This window comes from Clytia hemisphaerica, unplaced genomic scaffold (assembly GCF_902728285.1).
Source record: "Clytia hemisphaerica strain Z4C2 unplaced genomic scaffold, Clytia hemisphaerica genome assembly, whole genome shotgun sequence".
Lineage (NCBI taxonomy): Eukaryota > Metazoa > Cnidaria > Hydrozoa > Leptothecata > Clytiidae > Clytia > Clytia hemisphaerica.
The window spans coordinates 165,097-181,232 of record NW_027103808.1 but is presented as its reverse complement, the minus strand read 5'-3'; the positions used below and the strand labels follow the sequence as shown (position 1 = coordinate 181,232).

Genomic DNA, 16,136 nt, shown 5'->3' with positions numbered 1-16,136 from the left:
CTTAAAAGAAAGTCAGAAAATCAGGATAGAAGATAGGAAAATAGAAAATAATAAGGGGAAAATAATATAACCATGTATCCTGGTCTGGTGTGGATGACCAGTTGGGGTGTTTAAGATAAAAATGGCAATTACTGCTCTTTTCTACAGTCACACTTAGTCACACTAGGAAATCAAGCTTTCAGAAAAACAACATCAGTCATCTACAGGATGTATTTGCAACAACAAGGATGAGAGTTATACCTGAATCAAGATCCCAAGACGATCAATTAAATCTTGAAAACTTAAAATGAGACAAAATGACAGATTGCAAACGTGCAACAGCCAAATATCAACCAACCAAATTTTGTCATTCAATTTCCCGAGAGAGCGCTTCGATTTTTAAGGCCTTGTTTATAAGCTAAAGTAAAAATAATTCCGCACATGTAGATGGGTCATTGTTTGATGTCCGGCAAAATTTCTGGGAAATAGCCTATCAGGCGGTGCGCGGATCTAGGTGGGTTCCGCGTCCCCCCGTAGATCTTTTTCTAGGGAAGTTGATCTTCAAATTAGTTTTCAAGTTTGGCTTGGCTCAAATTTTTTCATCTATGGCTCAAATTTTAGGCAATTTCTCAAAGTTTTTGAAAATGTTAATTTCATTAAAAAGCGGCAGGTTATTTTTTCATGAATCCCTTTAGAAGTTTTGAGGCGCATTTTTTTGCTTGAGAGTCAAGTAAACGATATAGCGCTTTCGCAGCATTAATCTTTGATACACATTTTGGCGGACGCTAGTGTGACTAACTGTTCGGCAATTATTTCCAAAAACGACAATTTTTTCAACAATGAAATGCTGAATCAGCAAAATATGTTGTCCTTATAAGGGGTAAGATGTCAGAGGTGTTTGAAAATTGTAAAATTGCATAAAAAAGATTTGTTTCGGATTTTTAAAAGTGATTTTTTCATTTTTCCGTTGCTCAATAACATGAAAAGTTCTAAAATAATGTGTAAAAAGATCCTGTCCATCGATGCCGAAACACAGCCAGAAAGAGATTACAAAACCCCCGTTGTAAGGTTTGTTTACATATGACTCGATTTTGCTAGCTGCATAGACCTTTTTTCAAAGAGGACGTCCTGTTGAATAATTATGTAGTCCAGCTATAAAAACAATGATAGAGCCATGCATAATTACTGTATCGTGCGTATTGTAATAATTATGCATGGTTTTATCATTGTTTTTCTGCTGGACTACATAATTATTCAACAGGGTGGCCTCTTTGAAAAAAGGTCTATTTCCAACAAAAACCAGTTGAAAACAAAACTAGACGAGGCACAGACAGTGGGCCTACTTATCGCGAAGATGTCAAATACCATGTGTTCAATAATAAAATCAACTTTTCTTTCCAAAAACGGCAATAATTGCCGAAAACGGCAATTTTCATTTATTTAATTTTTCTATTTTTCTGCTGATTCTCAGCATTTCATCACTGAAAAATTGACACCGCTTCGGCAATAATTGCCGAGATCAAATTGCTTTTTTATCTTAAACCCAACTGACAGTTAGTCACACTAGCTCCCGCCAAAAATGCATATCAAGATTATGTGCGAACGCTATATCGTTTACTTGACTCTCAAGTAAAAAATGCGCGCAAAAATTCTAAAGGGATTCATTTTTTTAATGAGAAAACATTTTCAAAAACTTTGAGAAATTGCCTAAAAAAATTAAGCCATAGAAGCCACAGCCACCCCTTGAAAACTAATTTGAAGAGCAATTCCCAAGAAAAAGATCTACGGGGGAGGCGGAACCCACCTGATCCCGGCACCGCGGATAGGCTTTTTCCCGGAAATTTCCGGACCTCAAACAATGACCCTTTACATGTGCGGAATATTTTACTTTAGCGTGTAAAACAAGGCCTTAAAATCGAAGCCTTGTCTCGGGAATTGAATGATAAATTTGTTTATGGTTGATATTGGCTGCTGCACGTTCGCAATCGGTAATTTGTCTATTTAGTTTTGCAAGTTTAATTGATTGTCTGGATCTTGAACTGATTCAGGACTCCATCCTGTTGTGAAATACATCCTGTAGAGACTGAGTTGTTTTTCCGAAAGCTTAATTTCCTAGTGTGACTAACTGACTGATGACATAGTTTGCTGCTTTGGCAATTATTGCCAACCCATGAAGTCCCATGAAAATGAAAAGTTACAGTATTAATCTGGCTATATAATTTTACATGCAGTCAATTTTCTTCTTCTGGAGAAGGAGGTGAGCAAGATTTAGCAAATGAAAGCCACCATTTATATTTATAAATTTTGAAAGCCAAAAAAACAAACAACTAACAACAACAACCTAGTATTGAAGTTGAAGTTTAACCATCTATATAAATTTTTACTGTTTACCTGTTTTAGTGCCTAGCATCATGTGATAATAGACCTTTTTTCAAAGAGGCCACCCTGTTGAATAATTATGTAGTCCAGCAGAAAAACAATGATAAAACCATGCATAATTATTACAATATGCATGATACAGTAAATTATGCATGACTTTATCATTGTTTTTATGACTGGACTACATAATTATTTGACAGGACGTCCTCTTTGAAAAAAGGTCTATAGTTCCAGGCTCCCTATTTATTTTAAAGAAAATTTAATTACTCAACTCTTACACTTGTAACACTAGTCCTCAGCTTTCCTATCACAGTTTACCTAGCTATCACACGAAGGTCATGTGAAGTGAATTTGTGAATTTTGATTTGAATTTTGGAAAAAAAGCGTCCTTTTCGAAAGCGAAAAAATGCCCTCTATTCAAGATCTTGATACTGTGTTGTAAACAACAAAATGTATGAGTTGTCAAGCAAACTATAGCTTTGAACATAAATCTTTTGAGTTTGATTGGTAGCATGGGGAGCAATTACGTCACTATTGCTAAATGTAAATATTCCGTATTCCGTTCCGCTCCGCACACTACGCTGCACGCTGGAAGGATTTCACTCGACACCTCAACCAAAATCTAGCTACATTTTTGGAATGAATAATATTTTTGAAAGCTGAAAAAATGTTTCGAAAATTTTCCAGCTTTTTACACAAAGGTAGGTGGTTTTATCAATTGGCTTTATCAGACTTTATCTCTTCTTTGAAGATGCTCGCCCTGCCCCCCTACGCTACACCTACGGAAAAAACTCTTGTAATTATTGATCATTCCGACATTTTAAATTTTCCGGGGGTTTTGTTGTTTGGAATTGCTTATAGGGTCAGGGTTGCTAGTAACAGCTTGTCACTGTGCCGGGTGCATACTCTGCGCCTTGGGCCCCGCAGGGTTGCTAGTAAGGGCTCGAATTTCAGTCAGGTTAAAAAAGGGGCAATTTACCCATATTATACCAGACGTCCGCACTCGATAGGATCGATCATCGGAACGGCTCGATGACGGATCGATATGTGATTGATGGATTACTTAACGATCCGGATAGGAGATCGATGGAAGATTCAGCCATTAAAAAGTCTTGAGTATCGATCCTTCGTTGATCCATTATCAAGCTAGTATTTCAATCACGACCCTGCCGATTCACCGGACATTCTGGTGTTGTTTGTCCGGTTTAAAAAAAAACGGAAAAATCACCGGACACAAGTCCGGTGTAGTGTCCGGTGTTTTTTATTTGCAAGTGAAAAAATTTTGTCGCTGTATTCTCTGATGTCCGGTGTAGCGGGCAAGGGCGTTTTCTTAATGTTCCTCAGTCCCGTCCAATATACTTTAGCGCACGGCTATACAAATTCTTGTTTTGCCGTTTTGCCTATGGCCTAGGCTGCATGCATGCTTCTTGATTCTGATATGATTTCGGATGTGCATCGTGCGTCTACAATATTTCTGTCCATTGAGTTTCAAGCCCGAAGGGCTAGAGGCAAATCTTCAACCATTCTCAGGCAAGAGAAATACACCTTTCCCGTAATTCGTAAAACTAATGCGCGTGCATTATTTTGATGCTCTCCACCGTTTGGTCTCTGGAGGTAAACAAACCCGTTTTTGCCTGCGTTCCCTTAGGGAAAGTTGGTTTTTTGAGCTTTTCTTAAGTTCTGTCTAACAAAATCCCCTCAAATTTTAGTATGTTCAACCAATTCATTTCTTATCCCCCTGAAATATTTTGCCAAAAGAAGGTCGCTGTTCGTTACTCCCCATTTCCTAACCCCGCAGGCAAACGGGAAGGTGTTTGGACGGGTGTCTATAAAAGGGTAGCCAATGGGGTAGCCCCGGCTAGTTGGGGTTACCTAAATATTCTACAGACCAGAATAGAAATACCAAAAATGAATATATAGCACCACATTTACTGACAGGGGCATGCTGTTGATATTAGATTGATCATGATGATTCCAAAGATAACAAAGATATAAATTACCCGTTGTAATGCACGAGGAGTACGAAAAAGAGCTTCATTAAATAGAGCTATGTCAACGACTTTTTTACCTACAGGGAGCATGAATCTGATTGATACTTAGATTGATCATGTGTTCCAAAGATAAACAAATATAAATTACCACGTGTTAATGCACGAGGAGTAAGAAATAGAGCTTCATATAATAGAGCTATTTCAAAAGACTTTTTTTACCTATTATACTGCCATATTTAAAATTTTGAAAGGATTAATTGTTTGAAACATCTAAACATGATTAAATTAAACAATAGATTCAATAATAAAGATGTTAAGATAGACAAGATTAGAGATCATATGGCCCAAGGCGATTCCAAGCTATTATCATCGAATTACGCTTCACGGAAATAACAATTAAAAACATAAATAAATCTAAACTAAAATATTAAAACTGTTTTGTATATATTTTTTATTCGGTCTGTAAGTTTCAAACGAAGCCAAGAAGGAAGACAAAATGGCGCCAGGTCTCTTGAGAAGTAACAAAATTCAGTACCTTTGGTAAAAAGGCTATTGTGGCCAAAGTTCGAAAGGAATCTTAAATTTTATTACATGGAATCATTAACAAGATGTTGTAATAGTTATTTCCACATGAAAACAGTTTTCAGATTTCAAAAGTTCAGGCAAAAAGAGGTACCCCACAACCTAGCCCAATTGGCTACCCCATTGGCTACCCTGCTTTTTAGACCAACCCTATTGGAACCACTTATTTCCCTTTCCAAAATGCGCCGTAATCACTATCATTGTATTTGCCTGTATTTCTCTATTTCTCTCCAACAGAAAACCAATATACCTTATCGGGGAAAACTTTGTCGGGGAAAAGTGACGAAATTTTGGCCAAGTGACGAATATTTCTCCCCGATGAAAATTTTCCCGACGAAGTTTTCCCCAATAAGGTAATAAATAACATCATTCACCAGCAGAATATATATAATTGCATTTTTATATTGATGTTTGAATTCACAAAACACTTCACAACATGCAAATGCCCAGAAGTGGTAATTTCGGGAAAAATTAAGCTTTGGAAAACACGAACTTTCACCTTTCTCGCCGGAGTTCCTTGGTTGTAATTACTTAGCTAAAATATCCAGCTTTTCGGGACTTTAGAAAACAGTGCTTGTGACCACGCATTAGCGATATTCATTTTAAGAAAAGGCCGTGTGGACCGCGCGGTACCACGAAATGCCCGCTAGAAAAGTGCGCACCGGACAGTCCGTTGTAGTCCAGTGCGCACTTTTGAAAATTACTTAAAAAATTACCGGACACACAAAAAACAACACCGGAATGTCCGGTGAATCGGCAGTGTCGTTTTCAATCGAGTTTCTATTTCTATCCATTTATTTGCATAAGCCTAAAAAAGCTAACATCGCAAATAGTATATTGATTCGTCATCGATTGTTAATCGATTTGTCATCAATTGTTAATCGATTCGTCATCGATTGTTAATAGACCTTTTCGCCTTTCCGTCCGCCATCTTGAATTGTATGCAAAAATACAGGAACGAAAATGCCGTGGTTGGATTTAGTTGGAAAATATGCAAAACATATGCAAGTTTACACAAAGATTAAAAAGACAACAAAACATCTTTTATAAATAAATATTATAATCATTAGAACAATAAAAGATAGAATTTCTTAATCCAAAAGGAAATATTTACAGAACAACAAAAGCAGTGAAGCTGGAACTTCGATTTTTGAGGATTACAATTTTACCAGCTTATTAGCAATTTTTGCCTCGCTAACCCCAATCTTGCAACCTCTTTACCTTTAGGAAGATCGAAATTAGAGTTTTTCAGCGTCCCAAAAAAAATGCAAAGCAGAAATTTTTTCATCTTCACAGGATCGATTCTCAACAACAAAATACATCTTTTGGTCTTTGGGTTTGTTTCTGACATTTCTCCTTCAAAGAATATCGATCACTTTCCCTCCCCTTGAGTGCGCGAGAAAAAATGGTTAGCTCGCATTCTCGCGCGAATAAAGATGAGGCGGGGATCTTGAACTGAGGGTGCTTGGTTTCCACCCTATTTTGCGCCCACGATAGAATGGTCCAAATACGGGGGTATATTTCCAAATGATAAACAATGTCGTTCTGTAAGTGTTTATTTTCTGAGAGATACAAATAGTATATTGAATATTATTAACTTATTTATTTAAGTATTTTTGAGCCCAAATTTAAATATTTGGTTAAATAAAAAACATATGATAGCAGTTTTGTTCTTCCTCAAGCCCCCGGGAAAAGTTTTTTTGCGGATTTAGATATTTTACAAATTTCGGGAAAGAACTCCCATAGGAATTCCGATACATAACCCGATTGGTTAATTTCGGAACGGCTTCAAGAAAGTCATAATGGCAGATAATTTTAAAAGTTTCTGAGGAAATGTGTGTAATTTATCGATGTTGATGGCTTGTTGATTCTTTAAAGAAAAAAGATAACAGGTATAGCTTTTTCTAATCCTGGAATATCAAGGTTCCAGCTACACTGAAAAGCCTTATAGGAATTTGTTCTTAAAGACATTGCATATTCTGTTTTCATGCCATAAAAAAATTCCACGAAGACGGAGTACACACATCAAACTTTCAAAACACGCAGACTGAAAGCAGTAATTATGACGTCACACTTTCTCAATGTTTTGATTTGATCATTTGGCGGCTCTATTCCCAGGAGAATAATTTGCCGTCAGCCGAATAAGGATTGTTTTTTACCTTCGCGGGTGATTTTTCAGTTTGAGTTTCTAATGTCTAATGTTATGGTCTTTTGAAGTGCTTGTTCTAAGAGATGAGTGAATGTAATTGTTTCTAGTTTTCAAGAGAAGCAAATTTAATCTTTCTTCTACAAGATTACACTTTAATATAATGCCAATTATGCATGTAAGTTTTTAATTCATACTTTCTTTTTGCATATGTTTTGCAAAATTTCTAAGGGAATTTCACCACGGCAATTCGGCCACCATAATTTTTGCATACAATTCAATATGGCGGATGGAAAGTCTATCGATTCGTCATCGATTGTTAATCAATTTGTCATTGATCGTTAATCGATTTGTTATCGATCGTAAATCGAGTATGAGTCGATAGGGTCGATAAGATCGATAAAAGATCGATGATAGATCGACAAATAATCGATAACTAATCATAAGCTTTAAAAGATCTTGAGTATCGATCCTCTATCGATCTCCTATCCGGATCGTTAAGTAATCCATCGATCACATATCGATCCGTCATCGAGCCGTTCCGATGATCGATCCTATCGAGCGCAGATGTCTGGATTATAATAACATTACACCCGTCTTTTTTGTCATTCTATAAGTATTTTCAAATTTTGTATTCTGCTGTGCGAGTGTGGCTCAACGGATAGCGCGCTGGGTTTCTGATCGAAACTCTTTCATTTGGTGGGTTCAAACCCCGGTCGGGTCGATATTTCAAGGTAAGTTAAAACACTTTCAAATAGTCAGAAAACATAGTAAATAAGTTAGAAAAGTCACCAGGGGGTCAGAAGAAAGCCTCAGAGGAGACAGACAGAAATAAAAAGTCAATGTCGGATACACCTACAGCTACAGCATGGTGTCAGCCCCCCCCCCAGAAATCTGAAGGGCGCCTAGGCAAGGTTAGTAGAGGGGGCTAATGCCTTGCAATTCTTTGGGGTTACCTATTCATTAAGGGTACCTAGCTGTCTTGATGGAGGCTCTGGGGGCTGGTTATATTTTCCAAATCGCATATTTCAAAATATTTCAAATTTTTTTACCCCAGCACCTTGGTTTCCCATCCAATTTCTCTTTCGTTTCCCATCACGCCATCTTTTGCTATATTTTTCTGATGTAGTTGTTTTGATTTACAGCCGCCATCTTTATAGCATAACAACAAAGCTTATTAGCAGGCGTTCATGCATGAGCGCTTTCGATGCTATCATTAAGATTTTAGGAATGACAAAAAAACAAAAAGTGTCAATTCAAAAAAATTTTTTTGGCTGAATGGGGGTACCTAACTCAAAGCAATTTCTCAAGGGGACCTAAATTGCTGGGGGCACCATGCTCAATGGGGGCACCTGAAAAGTGGGCTGAAACCATGTACAGGTATGGTCTTGACTCCTTCACAAAGACGAAAGACATGTCTGGACTTTTTTTGTACTTTCCAGTCTCATGTTCGTAGTTTTTCTGACTTCCTGGTTCTATGTGAGCTATTTTCTATGTTTTCTAACTGACTGAATGATTTACCGAAAGATCGCCACCGGTGGGATTCAAACCCATCAAATGCAAAGTTCCGTCGGTTGGAAACCCAATGCCTTATCCACTGCGCCACAGATTCATGCCAGGAAAATGTTTCTGACGGCATTTTATTGTTTATATTGTACAAACTACAGACCAGACTATATTAATAGAAAATCACAAAAGAGTGCTTTTTTCGAGCTCCAACCCTAACCATAACTGATAATAATCCAATTCCTAGCCAATCTGATACATAACCACACCCAAACCACACCCATACCCAACCCTACCAGGTTGCCTGCAGGTCCTGACACTATGCCCGCATGTCGGATCCGAAAAATAGATATATGTCTTTCGCTTTTATGAAGAAGCCTTCACCTCTACAGGTAAAGCCCTCCCCTATACGCTAGCCCTATAGTGTAGTCAGTAGTGCTGTGTTGTGCAACATTAAAATCATAAAATCCGTCCCTTGTCCCTAGTGATCTGACACCAGGAGGATGGAGGACCTGGTGTGGAATATGCTGTTGGGCTTTCTTTGCACTGGGTGCCTATGCAGCCAATAGGACCCCCTCCTGGCTGGTTGGCAGAGGATATCATCATCCACCAGGATGCAAGTGAAATTTTTCATTTTATCTTTAAAAGAAATTTGAATTCTTTTTTCTAATTCAAGATGAAGATTAACATGAAGGGCAAAAGGTAAAGGAGGGTCTACTAAATGCAAGGTAAAATAGGAACCATTTCCCAAAAAAAGATGTGGGCTAAAAATTGTGTTTTTTTCTTTTAGAGCTCCTCATTCTTTGGAGCCCCTCCTCATTCCCATTGATATTAATGAGATACTGTCAAATCAAAAGAAGCCGTTGAACAACTTGCTGTCAACAACATTTCTTCCTAAAAAGCACGTTCTTGTTGTTAGAAAATGTAAGATTAGATTTATAATGAGAGTTGACTAAATACTTCATGTTTAAATCTACATAAAGCTTGTCTATTCATTGTCAATAAAATTTTTATTTTTAAGTGATAGTTCCATACACGTTTTTTTTTTTTAAGAAACACACTTTTAAGAAACATGAGGCTCAGGATACCTAAAAACTAAGAAACATCTAAGAAACATGCCGAGGCTGAGAATGAAAAAATAGCATTTTTTAATTCGTTTTTTTAAGAACCTTCCAATCAAGGCTCCAGAAATATACATACATAACACTTGAGAAAGTCAGAAAATCAATATAGAAGATAGGAAAGTACCGTATATTAGTCAATTAGACTATTGTATTATCGACATGCGTCCTTTAAGCTTGACAAAGTTTAGAAACATGTAAGAAACATTTAAGGCTCAAAAGGCCGATTTCTTAAGAAACATTGAGGCTGCTTGGGAAAACTAGTTTCTTAAAAAAAAAAAAAACGTGTAGATTAAAAAGGTAGAGTCAAATCTTTCAAGGCCATTCTTAAATGATTGCCTGACAAAATCCATCTGTCAAAATAATGTTTTTTAATGATAAGTATGGCAATATACACATCTTTAAACAGGAAAATCAAAAATACTGAATCTGAGGTGCCTGTTTGGCTAGATATTATATGTTTTAAAAAGAAAAAACAAAGGGTTAAGACATGAGTTTTTCCTAATTTCACCTTCTGGGTACACTGTGTAGTGGACTATTCCAATAACAAGGTTCCTTTCATTTCCATGAGCTCTATCATTGTTACATCCATGTCCAAAGGTGTCAGCTTCATGAAAAAGAATCAAAAATGCATATATGAATCATGACTTGAATTTTATCTATCATTTATCAATCACTCTTGAAAATAGAGAAGATCTTCTCTTTTTACTGACTGATAACCTGCAATCATCATGTTTCTACCCTCTCCCCCTATGAACTAAACTACCCCCTTGCAAAATGCACCCTCCGTCCTTCATAATTTTTTGTCAATACAAAACAGAAGATAAAACTATGAACACAGGATAGCAGAACAATATATTCAAGATGCTTTATGTTATCTTGTTACAGAATTGTCTCGTGTGACTACTCACTCCAAAAGTCTCCCACTCTCAAGTTCTCAAAGAGATGCCATTACTTCAAAATGTGACTTGAAAGATACGAGTGCAGAAACAAAGCAAACAGAAAAACAGCTGTCTACAATCAAACCGCTCAAACGTTTTCAATTAATGTTTGAAAAATACCAAGGACATTTTCGTGGAGATTCAAAATTCAACAGCACAGCTAAAGAGGAGTTTCTAATTGTATGTATATTATCTAAGTTATTATATTGCAGGTTATTGATTTCTTTTTGGACCTACCTTGGAGATCCTTTAAATTAACCTTTGTCCGTTCGTTCGTCCATCCGTCTGTTACCAGCTTCTCTCGAGATTGGCTCATTAGTTTTTTTTTCTAATTTTTGGCACAAAGGTGCAAAATAGTGATACCCAAAATGTGACAGAGCCCGATTTTTGAGAAAATTTTTTTTTGGAAATTGCCGTTTTTGCAGATTTTCATTGGACCTTCTCCTAAATTTCTTTGTTTTTCACACAAAAACATTATTGATGATAGCATAGCATTCAATTGTCAATAAAGCTGATTTTTGAAGTGTAAACTTTCTAAAAATTGCCAGAACAGCTGAGAATCGCTGGAAAAACAGTTTTACTTTAATTTCTCGAGCTGTACTTTATATTTTTTCATGAAATTTTGCACACTGATGCAAAATGGCAATACCTGAAATGTGACAGAGCCCAATTTTAAATAAACATACTTTTCTGCCAGAGAATACCGGAAATATGCTGGAAAAAGTTTTTTTTGGCATTTTCTTGAGATTTCATCATTAGTGTTTTCAGATTTTTTGCACAAAGGTGCGTTATTAGGAATGCCCAAAACATGGTTGGGTCAGATTTAAAAAAAATTTTTTCCCACCATCAAGCATTCAATTGTCAATAAAACTGATTTTTACAAGCGGAACTTTCTATTTTTATTTTTTCTAATCCCCTTCCCTCTCCCCCCATCAACAATCAAAGATGAAATTTAATGTGCTATGCATTTTCGCTAAACGCTAAATCTTCTGACTGTTTGTTTCTCTAATCTTTCTATTGTTTTCATTTTTCTCCTTATTGCTATGTAACTTTCATCATCAGGTAGGTCCATTCAGCATCTAGCTTGTTATCATTATTTCGAAACACTTTAATCAATTTTCATTACAGGCTCTGGTGAAGTCAAAATAATGTGGTAATTCTCTTGAATAATACACTTTTTTTATAAGAACAATGCTTATAGAACTTAAAATCATAAGACAGAAAAAAACGGCTAGGCATTTTATTTTTTGAATTATTCAAAAAATATTGTTGCGAAATTTTTAAATTCATGCATTTTATCTTCAGTGGTGTACTGGAGTGCTGACAGTATCAAGTGCGATTCTCAGTCATAAATGGTTTAATGCTAAAGAAAGAAGAGACAAAGACCCTTTTTGTCCTGTTCATACACTCAATACTGAGTTATTGCAGAAACTTCTATTGGGGCCGTTTCACAAAAGTCATGTTGTCTTGGCAATCAATGCACCTAAAGAGAAAAAGAATGACCAAAATGAAAGTGACTCACACCAGGTAGATAAACTATTATAATATCTTGTCTTATTCCCCCGTTTAATAGGTAAGGTCTCTCAGGTTTTTCCCATATTTTATACTTTCATTTTTAATGGATTCGATTGTCTTTAAAACTTTTGTTTATCTGGAAATTCCTTATTAACCCAGCCAGAAAAGCTGGTTGGTTTTTGTCCTGCATTTTTTGGACTTATCATAGAACTTCATAGAGGTCTGTTGCCACTTACTTCAGTTTTGTTACATTTTGCTAGGCTAAACTGGAAAGCATCTTTGAGAAGTATAAAGAGACAACCGATCAATGCAATGGTTCTTTCTTGAATGGTCTTGCTGTTCGGTATGGTCGCCTCGATAACCACAAACAGGTCAGTTTTTTCAAGTCCTTCATCTCATTCTAAAAATACTCGATTGGTTTTACAATTATGTTACTTTAAAATTGATTTTCTTTTCCATTCAGGCGTTTGCTTTATTTAACGAGGCGAGCGAACTTGGCAACCCCAATGCTTGGTACAATAAGGGCATCAGCTATGAAATGGGACTTGGAACCAAAAAATCTTACAAAAAGGTAATTTTTAATCGAGCCTGGTTTATTTTCGTTTATGGCTTTACTGTCTTTATCAGAGTGCCAAATAAAATATTCTTCTTCTTTGAAAGTGAAATCTATTGTTCTGTTTACTTTTTGATTCAGGCAGCAGAGTGTTACATGAAGGCAGGGGAACAAGGCCATCCAAAAGCTCTTTACAATTTAGCTTCACTTCACTATTCAGGTAAGATTTCACTTTGACATGGAATTATCACACTTACTCACAGCTACAACTTTTAATAGGGTGAGATTTCTAATTAAAAGCTTTTACTTTTTGCCCTATTCTTTTTCTGCTGTTATTTACTTTCCTTTGAAAAGAAAATAATAATGTGAAAGTGAAATAATGAAAATAAAAATTTGATTGGGAAAATTTAATCTCAGAGCCAAAGAAAGGGTAGAAAATAATTTGGATGAGCGTATCAAGTTTTGGTGACCTTCACTGTGAGTTTTTATAGCTCCACAATTACACTACGCGATGTTGAATAGATCGTCATCTAACACGACCTCAGAATGTATGAAGTCAGAAGGAGTTATGTTTGCAATGTCTTTTTCTGGCTATTTCATCGCTGTTTTGTGTGTTCTATCAACACTGAGCAATGTTTTCATATGCCTCACTATGCTCATCAACAGAATGTATAAGCGAAGCCAAGATTTGCTGATTCTTCTATTGGCATTCTCTGATTTGATCGTCTCGGTTGTCTTAATGCCGACTGATGTTTACATCTTGTTGATATGTGATGAATCCAAACCTTTTGGCCAGCGTTGCTCTCTAGTCATCGACAAAGTCTTTGAAGTGCTATGGTTGACCATCCTGCCTGTACCTAACCTCGTTATCTTACTCATGAGTTTGGAGCGCTTCGTGGCAATCAAGTTTCCGTATACTTACATTACTGGCAAACGCAAGAAGATTGGTACCGTGTATCTGGTACTTTGGTGTTATTCCATAGTGATCTCTTTCGTTCTGTATTTCACTCGAACTACAGATAAAGTCTATTACTCTAACGTCACCTTTTGGATCGATTTCTTTCATATGTTGTTTGGTTTGGGAGTGCCCTTCTTTACCAACTTGCTTCTTTACTGCTACATAATGAGCCAAGTGTTAAAGCAGCGTCGAAGTATTCAACAACAAAACAGGGTTGTTCAAACTTCTCTTTCAGAATCAGCTTCCACACTGGACCAAATGAAAGAAAATCTAAAAAGGAACAAAATTTTCATCTATATCGCCGTCTCATTTTTAGTGTTGATGGCGCCTTACGTTGCTTATTATTCGTATTTTCAACTGACCAGTGAAGGACTTTTTCCAGATTGCGACGTTCCCATCGCTCATTTGTTGTCAACGCTTTTGTACATTGATAGTTTTTGTAATATTTTCATCTACGGTGCATCAAGCAGAGTTTTTCGCAAATCATTGTTGAAGTTGCTTTGTGGAAAAACAGAGTGACTTTCTAACTTGGACGTGTCTGTGCTAGAAGAGAACATTTTATAATATAAACTGTAGACTTGATTTAGATACAAGATATGAATACAATATGGACAAATTATACGCGATAAACTCGTTTCCACTAAGTTTGCAACTATTTTGTTTCTTAACTTGTTTTGCTAAAATCCGATATCTTGCCTCAAATTCGTTTTTATTGCAATGCTTTCTTTTAGGCTTATTAGGATCGAATGAAATTGGGGAAGGATTTCAGTTCATGAAACAAGCTGCTGATCTTGGCATTGCCGAGGTAAGACTGAACGACATACTCATCGCATTTTGTTTAAACGAAATTTATCTGTAAACATTTTGTATGTATTTTTTGAGTTCCAATTTTCCCCGTGTCCATCTCATCAATTCCGATAGTATAAGGGAAAATCAAAACGATCACTTTTGTACGCTTATTCTTTATTTATTTGTAGGCACAATTGTTCATTGGATTGCAATCAGCCAAAGAGAAGGATTGGACAAATGCTTTCAATTATTTTGAGTTGGGTGCCAAACAAAAAGTACGACTCATTTTTTACAATGATATGACCAGAAAATGAAAGCCTTAATTTTTCATTTGTATTACTTTTACGTTAAAAGTGTCTACGTGTGACATGGGGTCAATCAGTTAGTATCCGACACGATGTTTACTGATTGCATTTTCAACCCTTTTTCAAATACCGTCATAAGTCTTTGCATATGTCACACCGACCTGGTACCAAAGCATCACGATGTTCGGTTGATACCTACTACTTGACTCCCTCTATGAAAGATAGCACGTCACGCTCACTCTATTTAATAATCTTCTCCCCTTTCAGAACGCTTCCTCTATATACAATCTTGCAATTTGTTATGAGAACGGTTATGGAACATTGAAGAATATCGACAAGGTAGATTTTCATTGTCCACAATTATTTCATGTCTATTCTTCTTGATGTAGATCATGTGAAACAGTTTCTCTTGTAGGGATCTCTAAATGTGTACTATTATGCGTATAAACCTAGGGAAAGCCATAAAACGACAACTCAAAACAGTGAAAGTGCTCATGTTTAATTTCGTTACTCTTATAGGCGATGACACTATACAAAGAAAGTGCAGAGAAAGGTCACGCTTTGTCACAAATCCAACTAGGAGAGTCTTTTCTCAATGGCGATAGAGGTAAAGCTTTCCGTTTTGTTTCAAGAACAATTTTTCCGAAGCAGCATATTTGAAATGGACTAAAGTTAAGTAACTTTTTCCGAGTGTGAAAAATCTTTTGAAATGATGTTTCTCACATCATGAATTTAGGGTTTAGGTGCCGTGTCTAGTTTGAGAAGAACTTTCTTCAGCCCACATTAAATTTTTACTCCTTCTCATTGCCAGGGTTTAAAAAAGATTTCGACCAGGCATTATACTGGTTCAAAAAAGCTGACGAAGAAGGCCATCCTGAAGCTCGATCAAGAATCGAATTCACCGAATACGAGATTGCTCAGAAAAATGAAGACGATTTGTTAACGCTATTCGAAAGTAATACACTTCTCAAAGTACTCGCACCCATACAAAACGCATTGCAAAGTCGACATTTCCATAAATCGGCTTCCATGCCTTCACTGCAGAAAACGTTGGCGGAAAGCCATCCCATTCGACCCTTCTTACTGAGGAACGACCACGAGTTCAGCCACAGCACTCAGTCGCTTTGCTTGTGAGTGACCAAAAATAACTAAGCTTTAAAACGGAAAACTTTTTTATAAATTTCGATCGTCCTAACTGAAAGGGCAAATACAATAAAATTGAGCCTTAGTATGTAGAAACAAAGATGTAGATATTGATAGATTTTTATAGTAAATATTTTCCTATTGATTTATAGACGCCTAGTTCAGTTTTTTTATGTTTTCCAACACTAGAGAGATTATTTTCTCATATTAACTCAATTATTTTTTGAG

At 36.4% G+C, this 16,136-nt stretch overlaps 1 protein-coding gene across 1 annotated transcript; it reads left to right on the top strand.

Annotated features, from left to right (window-relative positions):
- The first annotated feature begins 2,926 nt into the window (after positions 1-2,926).
- LOC136806490 (uncharacterized) lies at positions 2,927-16,057 on the top strand. Its single transcript, XM_067063071.1, has 11 exons — positions 2,927-3,059; positions 10,593-10,825; positions 11,951-12,172; positions 12,421-12,531; positions 12,624-12,731; positions 12,855-12,933; positions 14,403-14,476; positions 14,649-14,735; positions 15,033-15,104; positions 15,285-15,372; positions 15,577-16,057. The coding sequence occupies exons 1-11, from the start codon at positions 3,026-3,028 to the stop codon at positions 15,897-15,899; spliced, it is 1,431 nt and encodes a 476-aa protein (XP_066919172.1). The 5' UTR covers positions 2,927-3,025; the 3' UTR covers positions 15,900-16,057.
- The last annotated feature ends 79 nt before the right edge of the window (positions 16,058-16,136 follow it).